At 35.9% G+C, this 18128-nt stretch overlaps 2 protein-coding genes across 2 annotated transcripts; both read left to right on the top strand.

Moving 5' to 3' along the window:
• Positions 1-135: 135 nt before the first annotated feature.
• On the top strand, positions 136-7423 carry abcb8 (ATP-binding cassette, sub-family B (MDR/TAP), member 8). The gene is made up of 16 exons (XM_081353330.1): positions 136-360; positions 1149-1488; positions 1577-1732; positions 2360-2454; positions 2554-2659; positions 3393-3554; positions 3633-3718; positions 4123-4220; positions 4303-4408; positions 4494-4527; positions 4607-4743; positions 4837-4931; positions 5856-5989; positions 6103-6250; positions 6510-6760; positions 6853-7423. The coding sequence occupies exons 1-16, from the start codon at positions 254-256 to the stop codon at positions 6934-6936; spliced, it is 2139 nt and encodes a 712-aa protein (XP_081209456.1). The 5' UTR covers positions 136-253; the 3' UTR covers positions 6937-7423.
• Positions 7424-7473: 50 nt separating this feature from the next.
• Positions 7474-14654, top strand: cdk5 (cyclin dependent kinase 5). The gene is made up of 12 exons (XM_081353329.1): positions 7474-7714; positions 9303-9391; positions 9466-9533; positions 10470-10530; positions 10646-10702; positions 10826-10921; positions 11119-11193; positions 11272-11368; positions 11455-11524; positions 12535-12595; positions 12792-12872; positions 12952-14654. The coding sequence occupies exons 1-12, from the start codon at positions 7678-7680 to the stop codon at positions 13036-13038; spliced, it is 879 nt and encodes a 292-aa protein (XP_081209455.1). The 5' UTR covers positions 7474-7677; the 3' UTR covers positions 13039-14654.
• The last annotated feature ends 3474 nt before the right edge of the window (positions 14655-18128 follow it).

Below are 18128 nucleotides of genomic sequence, written 5' to 3'. Positions count from 1 at the left end.
CAAAAGCCAAGTTATTAAAAATAACCACAATGATATAATGCCAAATTGTCATATACATTCCACTATTTATGTATGTAAAAAGTTCAATAAAACAAGCTAACGTTTATTTACGCAGCGATGACGTATGGGGCAAGCGTGGTCACGCTGGGATTGCGTAAACATGGCGGCCTACATGTTAATCCTTGAGTGCATTTAGTCTCATGAACAATCTTTCTTTCTTCTTCCTGCTGTCATTACAAAACACTACTAAAACATGTTTCATTTTGCACGTTGCAGTCGATTGACACGCGGCACTGTCACGTCTGATCGACTTTTGAGCTCCCAAAAAACAAGAGATTTCTTGATCCACCACCTCAATAGGTACACAATATTTCTTTATATTTATTATTTTGGCTTGAAACTAACTGTCTACACAGCACATTCATTTCCATGTTGATCTGGTTGAAGTCACGAGGTGGTCTGTAATCAAGTAGACATTGCTTTTGTTGACATAGAAGTGTGTTATGTATACACGTCAAAGGTGATTCATATGGCCTTACTAAGAAAAAAATATTGCGTAATAGTCGTGGTATGTCCCTTGTGAAAAACAAGTACACTTTAGCATACTTTTGAAAGAGTACTTATTATGGAAAATATATACTTTAAAATAATATAGTTATATATGTAAAAGTGCAAACTGAATGTAGTGTCTTCAGACAAGTAATTGCATTTGTGCAATTGAAATATATATATTTAAATTTATATTAAATGCAATTAGTTAAACTTAAGAGTGCTTTTTTAACATATTTAAGAACATCTTTAAATGTAATTTCATTCTAACTTCTATTGCCTTTAAAACATGGTGTAAGTGTACTGCTAAGTGTAAAGACAAGCATTTATGGTAAAATTAATAAAATGCAGTCATGTATTTAAATATATTTATCATTTATGAAGTTACAATTGAATGCATTTAAAATATATTATCTTTAAATGGAATATCAAATAACACACATTGAAAATTATAATCAGGAGCTGATTTAGTATGTTAGTCAACACTTCAGAATTAGTGTACTTTAAAGCACAACAACCACATTGATTTAAAACTTACTTTAAAGTAAAACCAATGACTTTTTTCATACTGCCATTTTCCTTTATCTCTTGTATTGTAGACGTGGCCAGCACACAGTACCATGGAGCGGTTCACAAATCCCATTCGCACAGTTCACTGTCAGCGCTCCTGTTCGCATATGGAGACAAGCTCAAAAAGTGCTCCGTCTAGCATCCAGACGGCAGCCGAGAACACCAAACGTCACTCTGAAACTCATATTAGGACCAGCTGCTTTGACAGTGACAGCATGCTTGCTTAGTACTGTAGCTCATTGTGAAGCAGATGTGAACAATAATGTCCCAGTGGAAGTTCAGGTGAAAGAGAAGATTCCTGAATTCAGCTGGGCCATCCTGTGGGAGTTTGTTCGACCCCAACTTCTTGCTCTAATAGGAGCCGTTATCGTCAGTAAACATTTAAACTGTTATGCTAAATTGAATTTAATATCAGTTTTGGCTTTTTTTTTTTTAACCATATGATGTTCTCTTTCAGCTTGCGTTTGGAGCAGCAGCCCTTAATATTCAGATTCCTCTGATTTTGGGGGATCTGGTAAATGTCGTCGCCCGCCACATGAGAGAACACACAGGTCACTACGTGAGAGATATTCAAGCGCCTGCAATGAAGCTGCTTGGACTGTATGGTTTACAGGTACTTTAGGTCACATATTGAAACTATGAGCAACATTTGACTTGCTTCTGATTATTAAAAAAAACTCTCACTATTACAATAGCATTCAAACATTTGGGGTGAGTAAGATTTTTAAAAGAAATTAAACCTTTTTATTCAGCAAGGATACATTAAATTGATCAAAAGTGACAGTAAAGACATTTATAATGTTACAAAAGATTTCTATTTCACATAAATTTCTTTTGAACTTTCTATTAATCAAAGAATCCTGAAAAATGTATTACGGTTTTTATAAATATATGAAGCAGCACAACTGTTTTCATCATTGATAATAATCTGAAATGTTTCTTGAGCAGCAAATCAGATTTCTGAAGGATCATGTGACACTGAAGACTGGAGTAATGATGCTGAAAATTCAGCTTTGCATCCCAGAGATAAATTGCATTTTAAAATATATTCAAATAGAAAACAGTTATTTTAAATTGTAATAATATTTCACAGTTTTACCGTTTTAATGTATTTTTGATCAAATAAATGCAGCCTTGGTGAGCAGAAGAGACTTCTTTCATAAACATTACAAAATGTAACCAACCCTAAACTTTTTAATGGTAGTGTAAATGTAAAATCTGTTGTTTATTTGTCCTTCAGGGTCTGTTGACCAGTGGCTACATCATTCTGCTGTCTAGAGTTGGAGAGAGAGTGGCTGCTGACATGAGAACAACTCTCTTCATGTCTTTGCTTAGGTTTTTACTTTTTTTTAAAGAAATTAAAGTACAAATGTGCTATATTTGCTGTAGAGGCACTCATAATTCTAATTATCTTGTGTAAATGTCATGTTACAGGCAAGATGTTGCGTTTTTTGATGCAAACAAGACTGGGCAGCTGGTTAATCGCCTCACGTCAGACATCCAGGAGTTTAAATCTTCCTTCAAGCTGGTTATTTCCCAGGTAGGATGTTTTATACACCAGTTTTTATGCATTATTTGCCTATTGTGTGGTTTGCAATATGTGCGCATGAAATGCATGCTTTTGCATCACCTTTAAAGGTGTCCTATATGTGTTTTTTTTTTTACTTTTTCAACTAGCTTTTGTATGTAAGTTGCTGTTTGAGCATGAAAAATGTCACTCCAAAGCACAAAGTTATTGTTTATATCCGTGTCCGAACTCCCTGTAGTCTTGAGTTTTCTTCCAGGAACGAACATGTCACATTATTTCTCAATTAAATAATTCCTGGCCAAGGCATACGCTAAATAAAGGGACGAGGCCTGGTTGAGTTAGTTAGTAGGGTGTTGAAACTCGCAGTTATGGTAAGAGGCGGAACATTTCCAAAACACACTCGAAGTGGTTGACCAATCACAACACACTGGTCCAACCGACCAATCAGAGCACAGTGTGCTTTTCAGAAGGAGGGGCTTCCTAGAGACAGGAACTAAACAGAGTGTTACTGACAGACTGGAAAGAGAGGAGCTGCAACAATGTATAATATGTGAAAATGTGAATTTTTGAACATTCAAAAAACCCCAAAACAAAACAAAATCCCTTTAAATTATAATATTTGGCACAAGTAACAAAGCATTTTCAATAATCAAGGAGCAAATGTTATGAGCAAGTGCGTCTAAAAAGCCCCAGGGAGAATGTGCAGCTATATCACAGTCATCTGATTATGTGTTGTGTTTTACAGGGTTTGCGAAGTGCCACACAGACCGTGGGCTGTTTTGTCTCGCTGTACGTCATCTCCCCCAAGCTCACGGGTCTCACTGTGGTCGTTCTTCCATGTCTCGTGGGGGCTGGTGCTCTCATCGGTTCTTTTCTCCGTAAACTTTCACGGAAAGCGCAGGAACAGGTAACGACACTGATGGAGAAGAGTTTAGTTTTAGCGACTCTTTCTATGCTAACTGCTAAACCCATTTTCCTCTTTTAGGTTGCTAAAGCTACAGGAGTGGCCGACGAGGCTCTTGGTAACGTACGAACAGTGAGGGCTTTTGCCATGGAGGATCGAGAACTAGAGTACGACTTCAGAATTTAGACTTTTTTTCACATTTTCTGTTAATTTTGAGAGGAAAATATTGAGTTCTTTGGAAATGTTGATAATACTACACTGTAAAATGTTATTATGGTCTCATGGGATGACATTTTATTTGGGGTTAGTTACTTGTCATTATGCATAATTTACTGTTATTAATATAGTAAGAACATGTAACTACTTCATCTTAAGTTAAAGTGTTACCCAGGTTTTTATTATAATATTTATACAGTTTTTTTTCTGTAAGTTACAGACATCTCTTCCAGTGTATGGTCTTTTTTGATCATTATTATTTTTTGGAAATTAAAACTAAACAGGCCATGCATAAACAAAGCTCTTTATTATTCATCAAAATCTAAAAGTTCTGATATAACCCATTCTTTCACAGGATGTTTGCCGTCGAGGTCCAGAAATCAGCTGCCATGAATGAAACGTTGGGCACAGGAATTGCCGTATTTCAGGGCCTGTCTAATATTGTCCTGAACTGTGAGTAATTATGCATGTTTTACTGATTTGCATCCAATTACTACATGAACTAGAGCTGTTCAATATTTTCCTTATTCGACAGGCATTGTTCTAGGCACTATATTTGCTGGTGGGTCTTTGATGGCCCGTAATGACATGTCACCTGGTGATCTAATGTCATTTTTGGTCGCCTCTCAAACAGTTCAGAGGTGAATTTTTTTCTCTGCACATATTATAGAAGCAAACCACAGTAAATACACATGTAACAGAATCACCTTACATCTGTCTCTGTAGATCTCTTGCCAGCATTTCTATTCTGTTTGGACAGGTGAGTGGAAGACACTTTACTTTACATATTGTATGTAATATATATATAAATATATATATTGACGAGTGTTTTGTGTCAGATGGTTCGGGGTATGAGTGCAGGGGCCCGTGTGTTTGAGTACTTGACTCTAGAGCCCAGCGTTCCACTCACCGGAGGAGGTCGTATTCCTCTCAAGTCTCTGACTGGAAGAGTTGACTTCATGAACATCGACTTCAGGTAGGCCTCATGCAAACATGACAAGACTATTTAGACTATTTAATCTAAAAAGTTCCATTCTCTGTTATTTGATGTGTCCGGCATGTTTCTCAGTTACCCAACAAGACCAGGAAACCAGATCCTTAAAAACTTCAACCTGACTCTGCCTCCCTGTAAAACTGTGGCTATCGTTGGAGAGTCAGGCGGAGGTAAGATGTCTGTCTATCTATCTATCTATCTATCTATCTATCTATCTATCTATCTATCTATCTATCTATCTATCTATCTATCTATCTATCTATCTATCTATCTATCTATCTATCTATCTGTCTGTCTGTCTGTCTGTCTGTCTGTCTGTCTGTCTGTCTGTCTGTCTGTCTATCTGTCTGTCTGTCTGTCTGTCTATCTATCTATCTATCTATCTATCTATCTATCTATCTATCTGTCTATCTGTCTATCTATCTATCCGTCTATCTATCTATCTATCCGTCTATCTATCTATCTATCCGTCTGTCTATCTATCTATCCGTCTATCTATCTATCTATCTGTCTGTCTGTCTGTCTGTCTGTCTGTCTGTCTGTCTGTCTGTCTATCTATCTATCTGCCTGTCTGTCTGTCTGTCTGTCTGTCTGTCTGTCTGTCTGTCTGTCTGTCTGTCTATCTATCTGTCTGTCTGTCTGTCTGTCTGTCTGTCTGTCTGTCTGTCTGTCTATCTATCTATCTATCTATCTGCCTATCTATCTATCTATCTATCTATCTATCTATCTATCTATCTATCTATCCGCCTGTCTGTCTGTCTGTCTGTCTGTCTATCTATCTATCTATCCGCCTGTCTGTCTATCTATCTATCTATCTATCTATCTATCTATCTATCTATCTATCTATCTATCTATCTATCTATCTATCTATCTATCTATCTATCTATCTATCTATCTGTCTATCTGTCTATCTATCTATCTATCCGTCTATCTATCTATCTATCCGTCTATCTATCTATCTATCCGTCTGTCTATCTATCTTTCTATCCACCAGAAACACAAAATACTAATAATCGCATCCATCACATGTGAATATATTATTGTTGTTGTTGTTATTGTTATTATATTAGTCATTTATTTACCTCTAAATTCAGGCAAATCCACAGTGGCCGCCTTACTGGAGCGGTTCTATGACCCCAGCAGTGGAGTGGTAATGCTGGATGGGCTGGACATCAGAACACTGGACCCGTCCTGGTTAAGAGGACACGTCATTGGGTTCATCAGTCAGGTACATATTATTCTGGACCTTGCTTCACTCTAACGTTTCTGCTTCAGTTTGTTATATATGTGTGAAATAGATTAAACACCAGTTTTATCATTCTTTTTTTGTCCTTATCACAGGAACCTGTTCTTTTTGGAACCTCTGTGATGGAGAATATCAGGTTTGGAAAACCCAGTGCAACAGACGCTGAGGTCACGTCTGCTGCCAAACAAGCCAATGCTCATAATTTCATCACAGGATTCCCAGATGGATACAACACAGTGGTTGGTAAGCACGGTTAAAAACTAAATCAGAAAATAAATTCGAAAATAAAATGACTTCAGTTTTCTGAAATAAAATAAACACTTTTATTTCCCCAAACTCTAGGCTGAAAGTATTTTAATACTTTCTTTTTTAAAGGAAAAAGTTTCAATAAAGTGAGATGAAAGATGTAATTTTGAAGTGTGAATAAAACAACTTTTTCTTCAGATTTTCTCAAATAAAATACATTTTACAATACAATAAATTAATTTTCATATATTTTTAGGTGAACGTGGAGTCACTCTATCTGGGGGCCAAAAGCAGCGGATCGCAATCGCTCGTGCCCTGATTAAAAACCCCAGCATCTTGATTCTGGATGAGGCCACCAGTGCGTTGGATGCGGAGTCTGAGCGTGTGGTTCAGGAGGCTTTGGACAGAGCCACAACGGGTCGCACCGTTCTGATCATCGCTCACCGTCTCAGCACCATACAGGCGGCCGATCTCATCTGTGTCATGAGCAATGGACGTATTGTTGAGGTTAGGAAGGACTTTACAAAGAATGTACTTGCATACTGAATGCCTGAAACCTGTGATGTTTAATGTTTGTTTTATTATTTATGTTTTCAAAGGCTGGAACACACCTGGATTTACTGAGCAAAGGAGGGCTGTATGCTGAACTTATAAAGAGACAACGGTCAGATGGTCACAAATAAAATACTGTATTACTGAGCATATTTCACTACCAGTTATTTTAAATCTTTTTTTATCTGAAGTTATTTACATTTTTTAATTGTTTTAAAGATGACATTTAATTTGGTGCGCTGCCATAGCGAATGGGTTTTAGTGAATATTCTGTGTATGTATCATAGAATAATGACAGTGTTGTGTAATGGTAGCCATCCTGTTTTTAAAAACTGCTTTATTTCCCCAAACTCTAGACTGATATTTTAAGTATTTTAATTTTTTTTAAATGAAAAGGTTTCAATAAAGTGAGATTTATTTTGAAAGATGTATTATTTATCAATACCATTGTGATGATACTCTGCCTGTCTTTCATTAAAATCGGGGTATAATAAAAGTAAATAAGTATTTTCTTCCTGCATTCCCCTTACTCTTTAGTTTGTCTGTTAGTTAGAAAATATGTTTAACGAATGTTTAATAAATGATGAAATATTAAACTAAAATGTTTTATTACATTTTTTATTGCGGTTTAAAGTATGTATTATCCACCCAGAAGGCCGTTTACAAACGATACTTTTATTTTGAAGTGTGACTCAGTAAATCGCCATCTTGAAACCCTCATTGCTCTCTTCATGTTGCGTACTACGCCCCTTGTTGATAAAAAAAACGACAGTAATCAGCTGTATTATTTAAACCGTATTATTTATTTTAAAACGTAGGAAATTAAGGAGCCAGGACGCTTTATTTAAAAGCTATTGTAGCTGGCTAAAACCATGCAAAAGTATGAGAAGTTGGAGAAGATAGGAGAGGGTGAGTAACGTTTATGGATTGTCTGGCCTGACTGGCATAACGTTATCTGCATTGGAGATTTATAGAGTATTAACAATCATGAAGGTTTGCTGTTATAAATCTTAAAGCGTCTGACAGTCTGCTGTGAATTATGCCTTCGTAAGCTTGTGTTGAGATTAAAGTCTAAGCTAGAGCTAGCAAGCTCATACTGAGCTATTGAGAGGATGCACTTGGCTTTAAATAAATCAAAACGGCATTTGCGCACCTGTTAAATGATGCCGTCGCTATTGTTCCGAGAAATGGAGGGGTTGCATTGATTATTTCGAGTCAAACTGATCGTTCATTCATAGCAGTATCATTAGCAGCTTTTCTTTGATTCTCACTGAGCTGCAAATGTTAGTTAGTAGCTGATTCCTATGAGGCATAAAGTGTTTCTTCCTCCAGGGGGCGCATGGAGGCTCAAAGTCTGCATCCGAAATCACATACTTCCCTACTATATAGTGGGCGAAAAAATATATGTGTCAACACAAAAGAAGTATGTCCGAATTCACAGTGCTCATAAAAAAGTACTCGGATGACCTACTACTTGTGGCGAGATTCTGAAGTGTGCATACGATGGACACTTAATATCCCATGAGGCCACGGGAGAGGATTTATGAATGGCAGTGAAGCGACACAACTGACATGATAGTGACAACATGGCAGATGTAGTATGTGTGGATTATGGCTGTGTCAGAAATCGCATACTCGCTTGAGTAGGTACTTATTCTGAATAAGTATTACTTCACGACCACTAAAAACGTATGTTCTGTAAAGTATGAATGTGCGTAATATAAATGTAATCTGGGCATACTATATTCGCCATGTTGTCATTATCATGTGACCGTCAGTTGCGTCACTTCAGAATCTCGCCTGAAGTAGTGGGTCAAGTACTTTTTGTCAACTATTTTATGAGTACATACTGTTTTTTGCCTACTAGCCTATATAGTAGGGAAGTATGCGATTTGGGATGCATGCATACGACACACACTCATACTATATAGAACACAATTTTTTTTTAGTGTTCGTGAAGTAATTACTTATTCAGAATAAGTACCTACTCAAGAGAGCATGCGATTTCAGACGCAGCCCACTTTGACAACATTCAAATCGCAGAACGATTATTATTGGTAATTCTTGGCGAGATTTTACACACTGAAAAAAATATATTAATTTAAATATATACTAGGCTAATTTAATCGAATGAGTACTTGAGTTATAGATAAAGCAGCAAGAATCTTCAGTAAATCTTTTTTTTTTAATCCTCATCTATTTATCAAAAAGGACAGTGATTGGTCTGTTCTGAAGTATGCTGAGAAAAGTAACAGTTACATCGTGACAACACTGTCTGCGAGATTATACACAATATGAGTATTATTTTAAACTTGTTCTGCCTGACAATTTAAAGACATGTTTTGCTGCTAGACCACGCACATTTGAGATTTGTTTTTATTCTTATTGACGTTTTGCCAACTTATCCTATTTCTATAGTGATTTTTATAATTCATGCCTTGAGGCACTGACTTGTTTTGTACCCTCTGCTTACTTGATTTTTGTACCCTGTCCCCAGGTACATATGGGACCGTTTTCAAAGCTAAAAACAGAGAAACACATGAGATTGTGGCCCTCAAACGTGTGAGATTAGATGATGATGATGAGGTAAGACTGGGATGTGAAGCACAAGCAAGTCATATTAAAGCAAACTGTCACATTAATTTTCAATCCTACGACAGGGTGTTCCAAGTTCAGCTTTACGAGAAATTTGCCTCCTGAAAGAACTGAAACATAAAAACATTGTAAGGTATGTTTGTTTGCATATTCAGTATATTTAAGCTTACAGCATGCATGGAGTTTGCATTTATATTTCCTATTTTGTATTATGTTTTATTATATAGGTGTAATAAGTATATATGTAATAAGTATTATTTTTATTATTATTGCATATTTTATATATTTAACCATGTAAAATCAGTTTTGGTTGGTTGCAAGTATTTTTTTAAAGAAGCATTTCAAAATAATTATTGATAAATAAATAAATAAATAGTGATGAAATAGAAATTGTGCTTGTCTTGGGCTACTGTAGGTCACCCAAAAAATTTAAATTATCCCATAATTTACTCACCCTCAAGCCCATCCTAAGTGTATATGACTTTCTTCTTTCAGCCAAACCAGAGTTATATTAAAAAAATATCCTGGCTCTTCCAAGCTAATGAAGGCCTTCTGAAGTGAAGCGATGCATTTTTAGGGCCCAAGCCCTGAAAGGGCGAAGGCCCTATTGTTTTCGTAAGGGGTTGCGCTTGGGCCCGTAATCGCTGCTCGCAGCTATATTTGTATTTGCATTTATAACTTTAGAATCTATAATCATTAGCTTCTGGTAACGACCGTATGCGAGTCTAGTTCCGGCGGAAAAGTGACCTCTGACCTGACGCTTCAGAAGGCCTTTATTAACCCCCTGGAGCCGTATGGATTACTTTTATGATGGATGGATGGCCTTTTTGGGGCTTCAAAAACAAAGATACCATTAAATCTATTATAAAGCTTGGAAGAGCCAGGATATTTTTTTTTATATAACTCTGATTGTGTTTGGCTGAAAGAAGAAAGTCATATACACATATTATATATATATATATATATATATATATATATATATATATATATATATATATATATATATATATATATATATATAATTTTTTGGGTGAACTATACCTTTAACAACAGCTACTTGTTCTTGTAGGTTGCATGATGTCCTTCACAGTGATAAGAAGCTCACATTAGTGTTTGAGTTCTGCGATCAGGTAGGAGCAAGTTCCTGCATCATTATTTACCCTGTTTCCAATGATCTTGCTGCTCAAACGAGTCTTGTGAGATCAGTGTGTTTTGTAACTTGTAGAATGATTTTCATTCAAACAGGATTTGAAGAAATACTTTGACAGCTGTAATGGTGACTTGGATCCAGAGATTGTCAAGGTTTGATTTGTTTTTTTTAAATCTGCATAAAGCCCTGAAAAGAATGTGTCACGGAAGAGCATCTCTTGATGGCATGTTTAATGTTTTAGGTATCAGATAATGCCGTTTTAATTCTCTTTGCAGTCCTTTATGTACCAGTTATTGAAGGGTCTTGCCTTCTGCCACAGCCGAAATGTTCTCCATCGAGACCTCAAACCACAAAATTTGCTCATCAACAGAGTAAGTAAATGACTGAAAGTGCTTGATATTGGATATTCATTATTCACCCTTAGTGTAGCAGGTGTGTGTTATATATGACTATAAGATTGAAATATGTTGGTGAAGCCCAAACTCAAACAAAATGCTCCATGTTCCTTTTATTTCTGCTGTACTCCCAAAAACACTTTTTAAAAGCTGTATTATTTTGTTGTCATCAGAACGGGGAACTGAAGTTAGCTGACTTTGGCTTGGCCAGAGCGTTTGGAATTCCTGTCCGATGTTATTCTGCTGAGGTAAGCTTCACGGCTTCAGATGCAGCTTGGACTATATCAGCGTTTCCCTGTTCCTCACTTCATGTTGATTGGCTTCAGGTGGTGACGTTGTGGTACAGGCCACCGGATGTGCTGTTTGGTGCTAAGCTATACTCTACCTCTATCGACATGTGGTCTGCAGGGTGTATATTTGCTGGTAGGAAAAGCTCCATTTAACAATTAATTTTTTTTCTTGTAGTTTGTGAATGTTTTTCTGTATTATTATTATTTATTTATTTTTAGAACTGGCAAATGCAGGACGACCCTTATTTCCTGGCAATGACGTGGACGACCAGCTAAAGAGGATCTTTAGATATCCTTTACATCCATTTATACAGTTGATCTGTTTAAGATTTATGTTGGGTTTATACTTTTGGATAGAAATGTAATCTTGAAGTTTCATATTGTTGATACTTTTAGTGCAGGATGGTACATTTTAATGTAATTTATATGTACATAATATATTCATTTACTCACCTTCATGTAATTTCAAACCTTTAAGACTTTTGTTCATCTTCGGAAAACAAATGAAGATCTGAGAGCTTTCTGTCCCTCCAATGTCAGCTACGCAACTACCACTTGACACTAACCAATGAGGTTCATTCTCGTGTTACGCAGCACGTTTGAGCTTCAGCGAGAGGTTTGTTCTCATGCGTCAAGCAGGTTCGGTTGAGCTTCTGTTTATGTTTGCTGATCAATGTTTATTTGTGAATATTAAATTCTGTTCATCATATAAAGCGATCGAGTCTCTTTAGAAAATTTGGACTAAACTGCTTAATTCATATGGATTAGTTTTACCATCTCTTTATGAACTTTTTGATGAGTCAAAGTGGTAGTTGCGGAGCTGTCAATGGAGGGACAGAAAGCTCTCAGATTAATTAAAAAGATCTTCATTTGTGTTCTGAAGATGAACGAAAGTCTTACAGGTTTGGAACGACATGAGGGTGAGTAATTAATGACAGAATTTTCATTTTGAGTGAACTCATTCATATATATTTATATGTGTATGTATGTGTGCCCCTAAAGGGACGTAATGGTGGAAAAAAATATGAGGAAAAATGTATTTAAAATCTTTTTTTTGTTCCCCTGAGAAACTCGCTCGCAAACAACTGAAAAAAGTTTTTTTGGGGGGGAACCCAAAAACATTGATACTGTATTTAATGTTTCCTCCCATCTCATATTTTTTCCATCACCATGTCCCTTTAGGGGCTCCGTAGTAATGTAATTATAAGTAATATAATGAAGTTGCCAAGCAATGCGTGTAGAAACTTGGCACATCAAGCCAAGTTGCCATTGAGCTGATTAACTTTAACATTTTGGCACATTGCTGGGAACACCGACAGAAGAACAATGGCAGACTATGAATAAACTTCCAGATTATAAGGTACAAAATGTATTCGTCTAAATGCCGGCACAAAGATATCCATTGCAAGAACAAAATAACAAGTGTTAGAATGTACAAATAAACCAAATCAATTTTGAGTTTTAAGAAATACTTTCTTAAAGAATGAAAGGCCTTGCTTTATTTTCATACATTTATTCTGCATTCCTTTCCCCGTCTCTTTTCGATGTTTTGATAGCCGTACCCTATGTACCCAGCTACTACATCACTTGTGAATGTGGTCCCGAAACTCAGCAGCACTGGCAGAGACCTTCTACAGGTACTGTATTCTCATCGTGGAAACAATTACTTCATGCTTTCACGCCTCATGGTTAAGCTGGACTTTTCTGTGTTTGCAGAATCTTCTGAAATGCAATCCAGTACAGCGAATTTCAGCAGAGGAAGCCCTACAGCACCCTTACTTTGCAGATTTCTGCCCACCCTAAATGTCAGATCACAGATGATGGGCCAGTCTTACCTCGTCAAACCCCTTCAACACCTCCAGCTTTCAGTTCCGCTCACACCTGCTAAAAAGAGGGACCGTGAAACACTCCTCCCCCTTAACGTTTATGATTTGATCATACGGATATGATAATGAAAGAGTGTGGTGCTATTATCCTACAGAAACCCTGTGTTTGACTAGATTCTCCAAAATACCTTTATTATATTAGTCTAACAGTTCACCCAAAAATGAACATGGAAGTAAGCTGCATGAATATTCCTCCACATACTACCACAGCTTGAGCGCGAGTAAATGAAAACCAGATTTTCATTTTTGGGTGAACCACTGTTTAAGATGCTGATCATCACTTTTAGTCACCAAAATTTCAGTCGTGGCTCTACGCCATTTAGTTGATTGCCAAATGTGCTTCATAGGTCTTTAATCGTTTACAAAGTGCTGCCATGAAGACTACTGAAAGCAGCGTTTTCTTTTTTTATGTGTTAAAGATCAAATCAGCTGTATCATTTAATAAGGTACAGCACACATACTTGATTTAGCATGTTACAATATATAGCATTTCAAAATTTACTTTTGTGTTGTACATTTGGTAAGGCTATAGGAAAGAAAGAGTAGTTCTTATTGTGTGACTAATTTTGCCATTTTCTATGAATGATATTTTAGTGGTAATTTTAAACCATTATCAGAATTGTTGACTCTTGATTTTGGGTTTTTTTTTTCTCCCCTCAAATTTAAGCAAATCTAGTATTTCAAACAGACTTTTGTTTTTCAATAGAATAAGCTGCTTGGATACAAATGCGTTCACATAGAATAAGAAAGGGTGTTAAGAAAACTTATTTTGTATAGTGGACCACAAAAATTGCCTGGAATAGTTTTTCAATGCATGCCAGTGTTGTCATTACACATGTGATGTTGCACGTGTACCTTATGGAAGAGTTGGGTCATTGGATAATTTACGTCCAGATGGCCCTGAAGTCTGTGAAATATAAGATCAAACTTACATTTTTCCCTTCTTTTGCTTTGCTTCTCTCGTCAGCTGTAGTAGATGTATATTGTTAGAGAACATAAATCCACATTTTAACTTTCAGGCCTTTCATAATGATTTTATTCCATTGATTTGAAGTACTATAATTATCTGAAAATGGTTTAGATTTCTTTGAGATAGTGGTTGCATTTTTCCGTTTTTTTAAACACTGTGTGAAAATGCTTTTATTTATTTATATAATATTTGATCTATCAATAGGCTTAAGTTTCAAATCAAGTGGATTTGGAGGCTCGGTGAGGGACCATTCCTGACATGTGGATAGATCTTTCATGATAAACCTAGCATACTAAACACTTTTATTATAATTATTATAAACAATGTAAGATTTGTTATGGAGACAAAAATAAAAGTTGCTATACAGCAAATAGGATATTAGCAACAGGCTTGTAAGTTTCTTATATGTTGTTATCAAGAATGTAGCAGAATTCTGTTTGCAACCCTCCATCAAGACAACACAGATTTTTACTTTATGATCATCTGTAAACCATATGTAAAATTTGTTACTGTATACAGAACTGTGCACCAATTTATTAAAAATGTTTTCTCTAAACAAAGTCTCATACGTGTCCAGCATGAATGAAATCTGGAAAGATGAGCTGTTGCGCAGATGTTAAACTTGAATACTCTTGATTTCGGAGAAAATTTGAATTAACAAACAAACAATCCACTATTATGATAGCCTCGCGCCAAAATTCACGAACAGGCTATGCAGGCACCTCCCCCCTAATGATTGGACATGCCCCCTAATGCTGATTGGCTACATGTGTGTTTTGGTGCTTGGTCCAATTCACGTTCAACAGCTTTCTCAGAAATCTCTTACTGCACCTTTAATGTTGTGGAGGATTTGGCATCCACTGAAGGACTCCACAGGTAAACCTTCACGGTTGTAAAGGCTATTTCTCTGTCTTATTTGGTGGTGGTAATCTTATCAAATGTCCAAACTTGTCAAATATACCACCCAGCTTGTACTAATTAAGCACCTTGCTTGGGTTCTTGTAGGCTATTGTTCTGGATTACTGCAACTTTGTCAACCTTTATTGGATTTCCTTCCCAAGAGAGCAAACAAGGTAACATGCCCCATCATGGCTTGCTGTCCTCTGTGTGATAAGGGTTAAGCTGGCTTCATAGATTTAGTTGAGGACCTGCTGGTGGCGCTGTATACTTGCTAAATTGTCTTGTGATTAAATCCATTAGCCAGTGTTCTGACGGTTTGTGCTACTACCCCCTATTAAAACAAACATGTAGGCCTAGCAGCACAAATTGCTAGCGAAAAATGCTACTTATTTGATTGCGCTATCAGCATCATATTAATGTGTTCTGAGGCTTTTTTTTTTTTTTACGTCCATACCTACTCTTAAAACAATGCAAATATATTGCTTAATATTCATTCAACCATTAACCCTGTAAAGCCTGACATTAAATAATTTAATCAGAAAAATAGCTCATATCTATTCAGAGGCCCAGTTTGGTGCCGATATTTATATGGCCAAAAAGTAAGATGAAATTCTGATTGTAATGTAAATCAATGAGATTTTTATAACAGTATAACAGGCTACTTATATAAAATATCTATGAAAATCAGTTGTCACTCCATATCTCACAACATAGTAGGCCTATTCCTTAGTAAGATCATGTGTAAATGATTAGTTTTATGATCAAATCTCTGTGGGCAAAACATAATGCAATGCAATACAATGAATGTTCCTCAAAAGCCCTGATGGATCATATTTGATACTCAAAAAGACACAAGTACCTCAACCTGAAGGCGGATGTCTTTTTTTTTTTTTTAATAAACTATCAGTATTAACTCTCAGTTGATTGTACAACAGGTTTTCCTGCAATTTTCAGTTTTGATCATGCTGATAATTTAGAGGCCTTAGAAATTTGTATCAAATATGATACATTGGTAATTATGAGTTTCATGATATATTGTTAATAATGAGTTTCATGATATTACTGAACTTTCTATGTAACTAGATGATATAGGCATCACTATTGAAGTCTGTTTCTGCCTCAGAGTAACTTTATAGCTCACATTGTGACTATTTTAAACGTTTTGTGATGTATTTTAAACGTTATCTCACAATTATATTTTCTCATTTTTTCCCCTCTGAAATGGAAAACCATACATTCTTAACAGATGTTTTATTACAGAAATGTACACTATTGGCAGTTGTATAAATAGGGTCAGGGTTTTTGTGGTGGGATTAATAACCAAACTATTGGCAATTTTGATATTTTACGGTAGTCAGTTATCTAATCAAACAAAAAGCAATGTGATATTGCATACGGTGATGCCTTGTAACTTGAATGACTTCTTTGACTAATACTGTTTCCTCAACTGTAAATCTGCTTATGTTTGCACATATATTTCTCTGTTTAATCTAGGAGGAGGAAACAGATTTAAATGTTTTCCTGCTGTGTTTCATGTGTATGGGAGCAGGTGGATCTTTGTTAGTAGTGTGTTTGATCTGTCTGATGATGGAGAGAGTTGTGCTGGTGCTGTTTGTTCTTCCTTCATGTGTGAGTTACTGTAATTCTTCTGCACACTGTACCAGTGTTCATTTATATCTGAATTCAACATATATTTCAAAGATGATATAGCATATTTTCAGTGATGGTGATCTCTAACTGCTATTTCCTTTTCTTTTAGAATATAAGGCCTATGTCAGGTAACATGACAGTTTGTTTCTGAACAATATGAAATGTTTTTCATTTTGATGAGGTTTGATGTGATGTAATCAGGGGTGTCAATAGATCCGAGTGAAATATTGCTTAAATATTACTGATAAATCCTTGTCAGATGACCTGGTAACCATTTCCCCTGATAATATTTCAGCAATCGTGTCATGCGTGTTTCTCTCAGCTGTTTGGAATCAGAAGCTTAGCAATAGAATCACTATTGATCGAAAGTCTGAAATAGTTTCCAAATTCAGTTTGATTCGTTCGGACAGTTCACTAATGCACAGAATCGTTTGCAAAGGTTTCTGTCTTATAAAGGGATAAGGTATTTTGTAAGATAGAAAACAAAAATATGTCTGGATGAGATGAAAATGTCTCAGAAATGTCTTGTATTGTTTGTCCCAGCTATTAGGGATCTTTCTCAGTTCTCTCTAAGTTATGAACAAACGTTCTTCCAGCAATGGTAATTAATGTTGGTTCAAAGTTATCAGAACATTAGCACAAAAATGTTATTTATACATCATTCATGGAACGTTTTTTTTTTTTTCTGAAACCTTTTATTTGTGCATTAGTCTAGTTCTACTTACTACTTTTTTTTCAGATGGTCCAAAGGACGTTCAAAACTGATGTTCGCCTAAGACTTAACAAAATAGCTTATTTTCTTTTGTTTCTTCTACTTTGGGCTTGAAATCTTCACAACATCACTAGACTCTTTACTTCTCTTTTTCAGCTCTATTGAATGTTGACTATGTGACTGTGTCACAATTATATGATGGAAACATAAGACTGATGTGGTACAGTGTGAACAATGACTTCAGATACAGATATATTCTGAAATATGGAGTCTTTGAGATTCCTATCAGGTTTTTATGACCAATCCTCTACAGTGACAGACACAGACTGCCCTTTGCTTCCTGGAACTACATTATTCACTCTCTGCACTGTGTTTGATGATGTGAAAATCAGCGGTTTTCAACAACTTCTCAGTAACCTGTAAGTCTATAAAAACATATATTCTGAAATATTGCATATTTATCTTGTATTTGATTGTTTTACATATCCTTTTATTTATGCATTTCATAATATGTAATGATTCAAATTATTTAAAACCCCAAACTGGGCTTGTTTGTTTGTTTTTTATAACAAAAAAGCTCTATTTTTGGTCAAAAGTAAAGGCCCTTTCACACCAGAAGTGAAATGAATAAGCGTCAGACTGAAGGAAATGCTAGTTCACGCCTGTTCAGTAAAAGTGCAGCTCAAACAAACCTTTCAGCTCTGCTGCCATTCTGGATTGCAGAAGTATGTTCAACACTATTATTTCAGCAATAAAAAAATAATGAAACACAAAT

This window comes from Scardinius erythrophthalmus (assembly GCF_964197995.2).
Source record: "Scardinius erythrophthalmus genome assembly, chromosome: 22".
In the NCBI taxonomy this organism is placed as follows: Eukaryota; Metazoa; Chordata; class Actinopteri; order Cypriniformes; family Leuciscidae; genus Scardinius; species Scardinius erythrophthalmus.
Note: the sequence above shows the minus strand (reverse complement) of the source record. Positions and strands in the feature narration are given on the sequence as shown.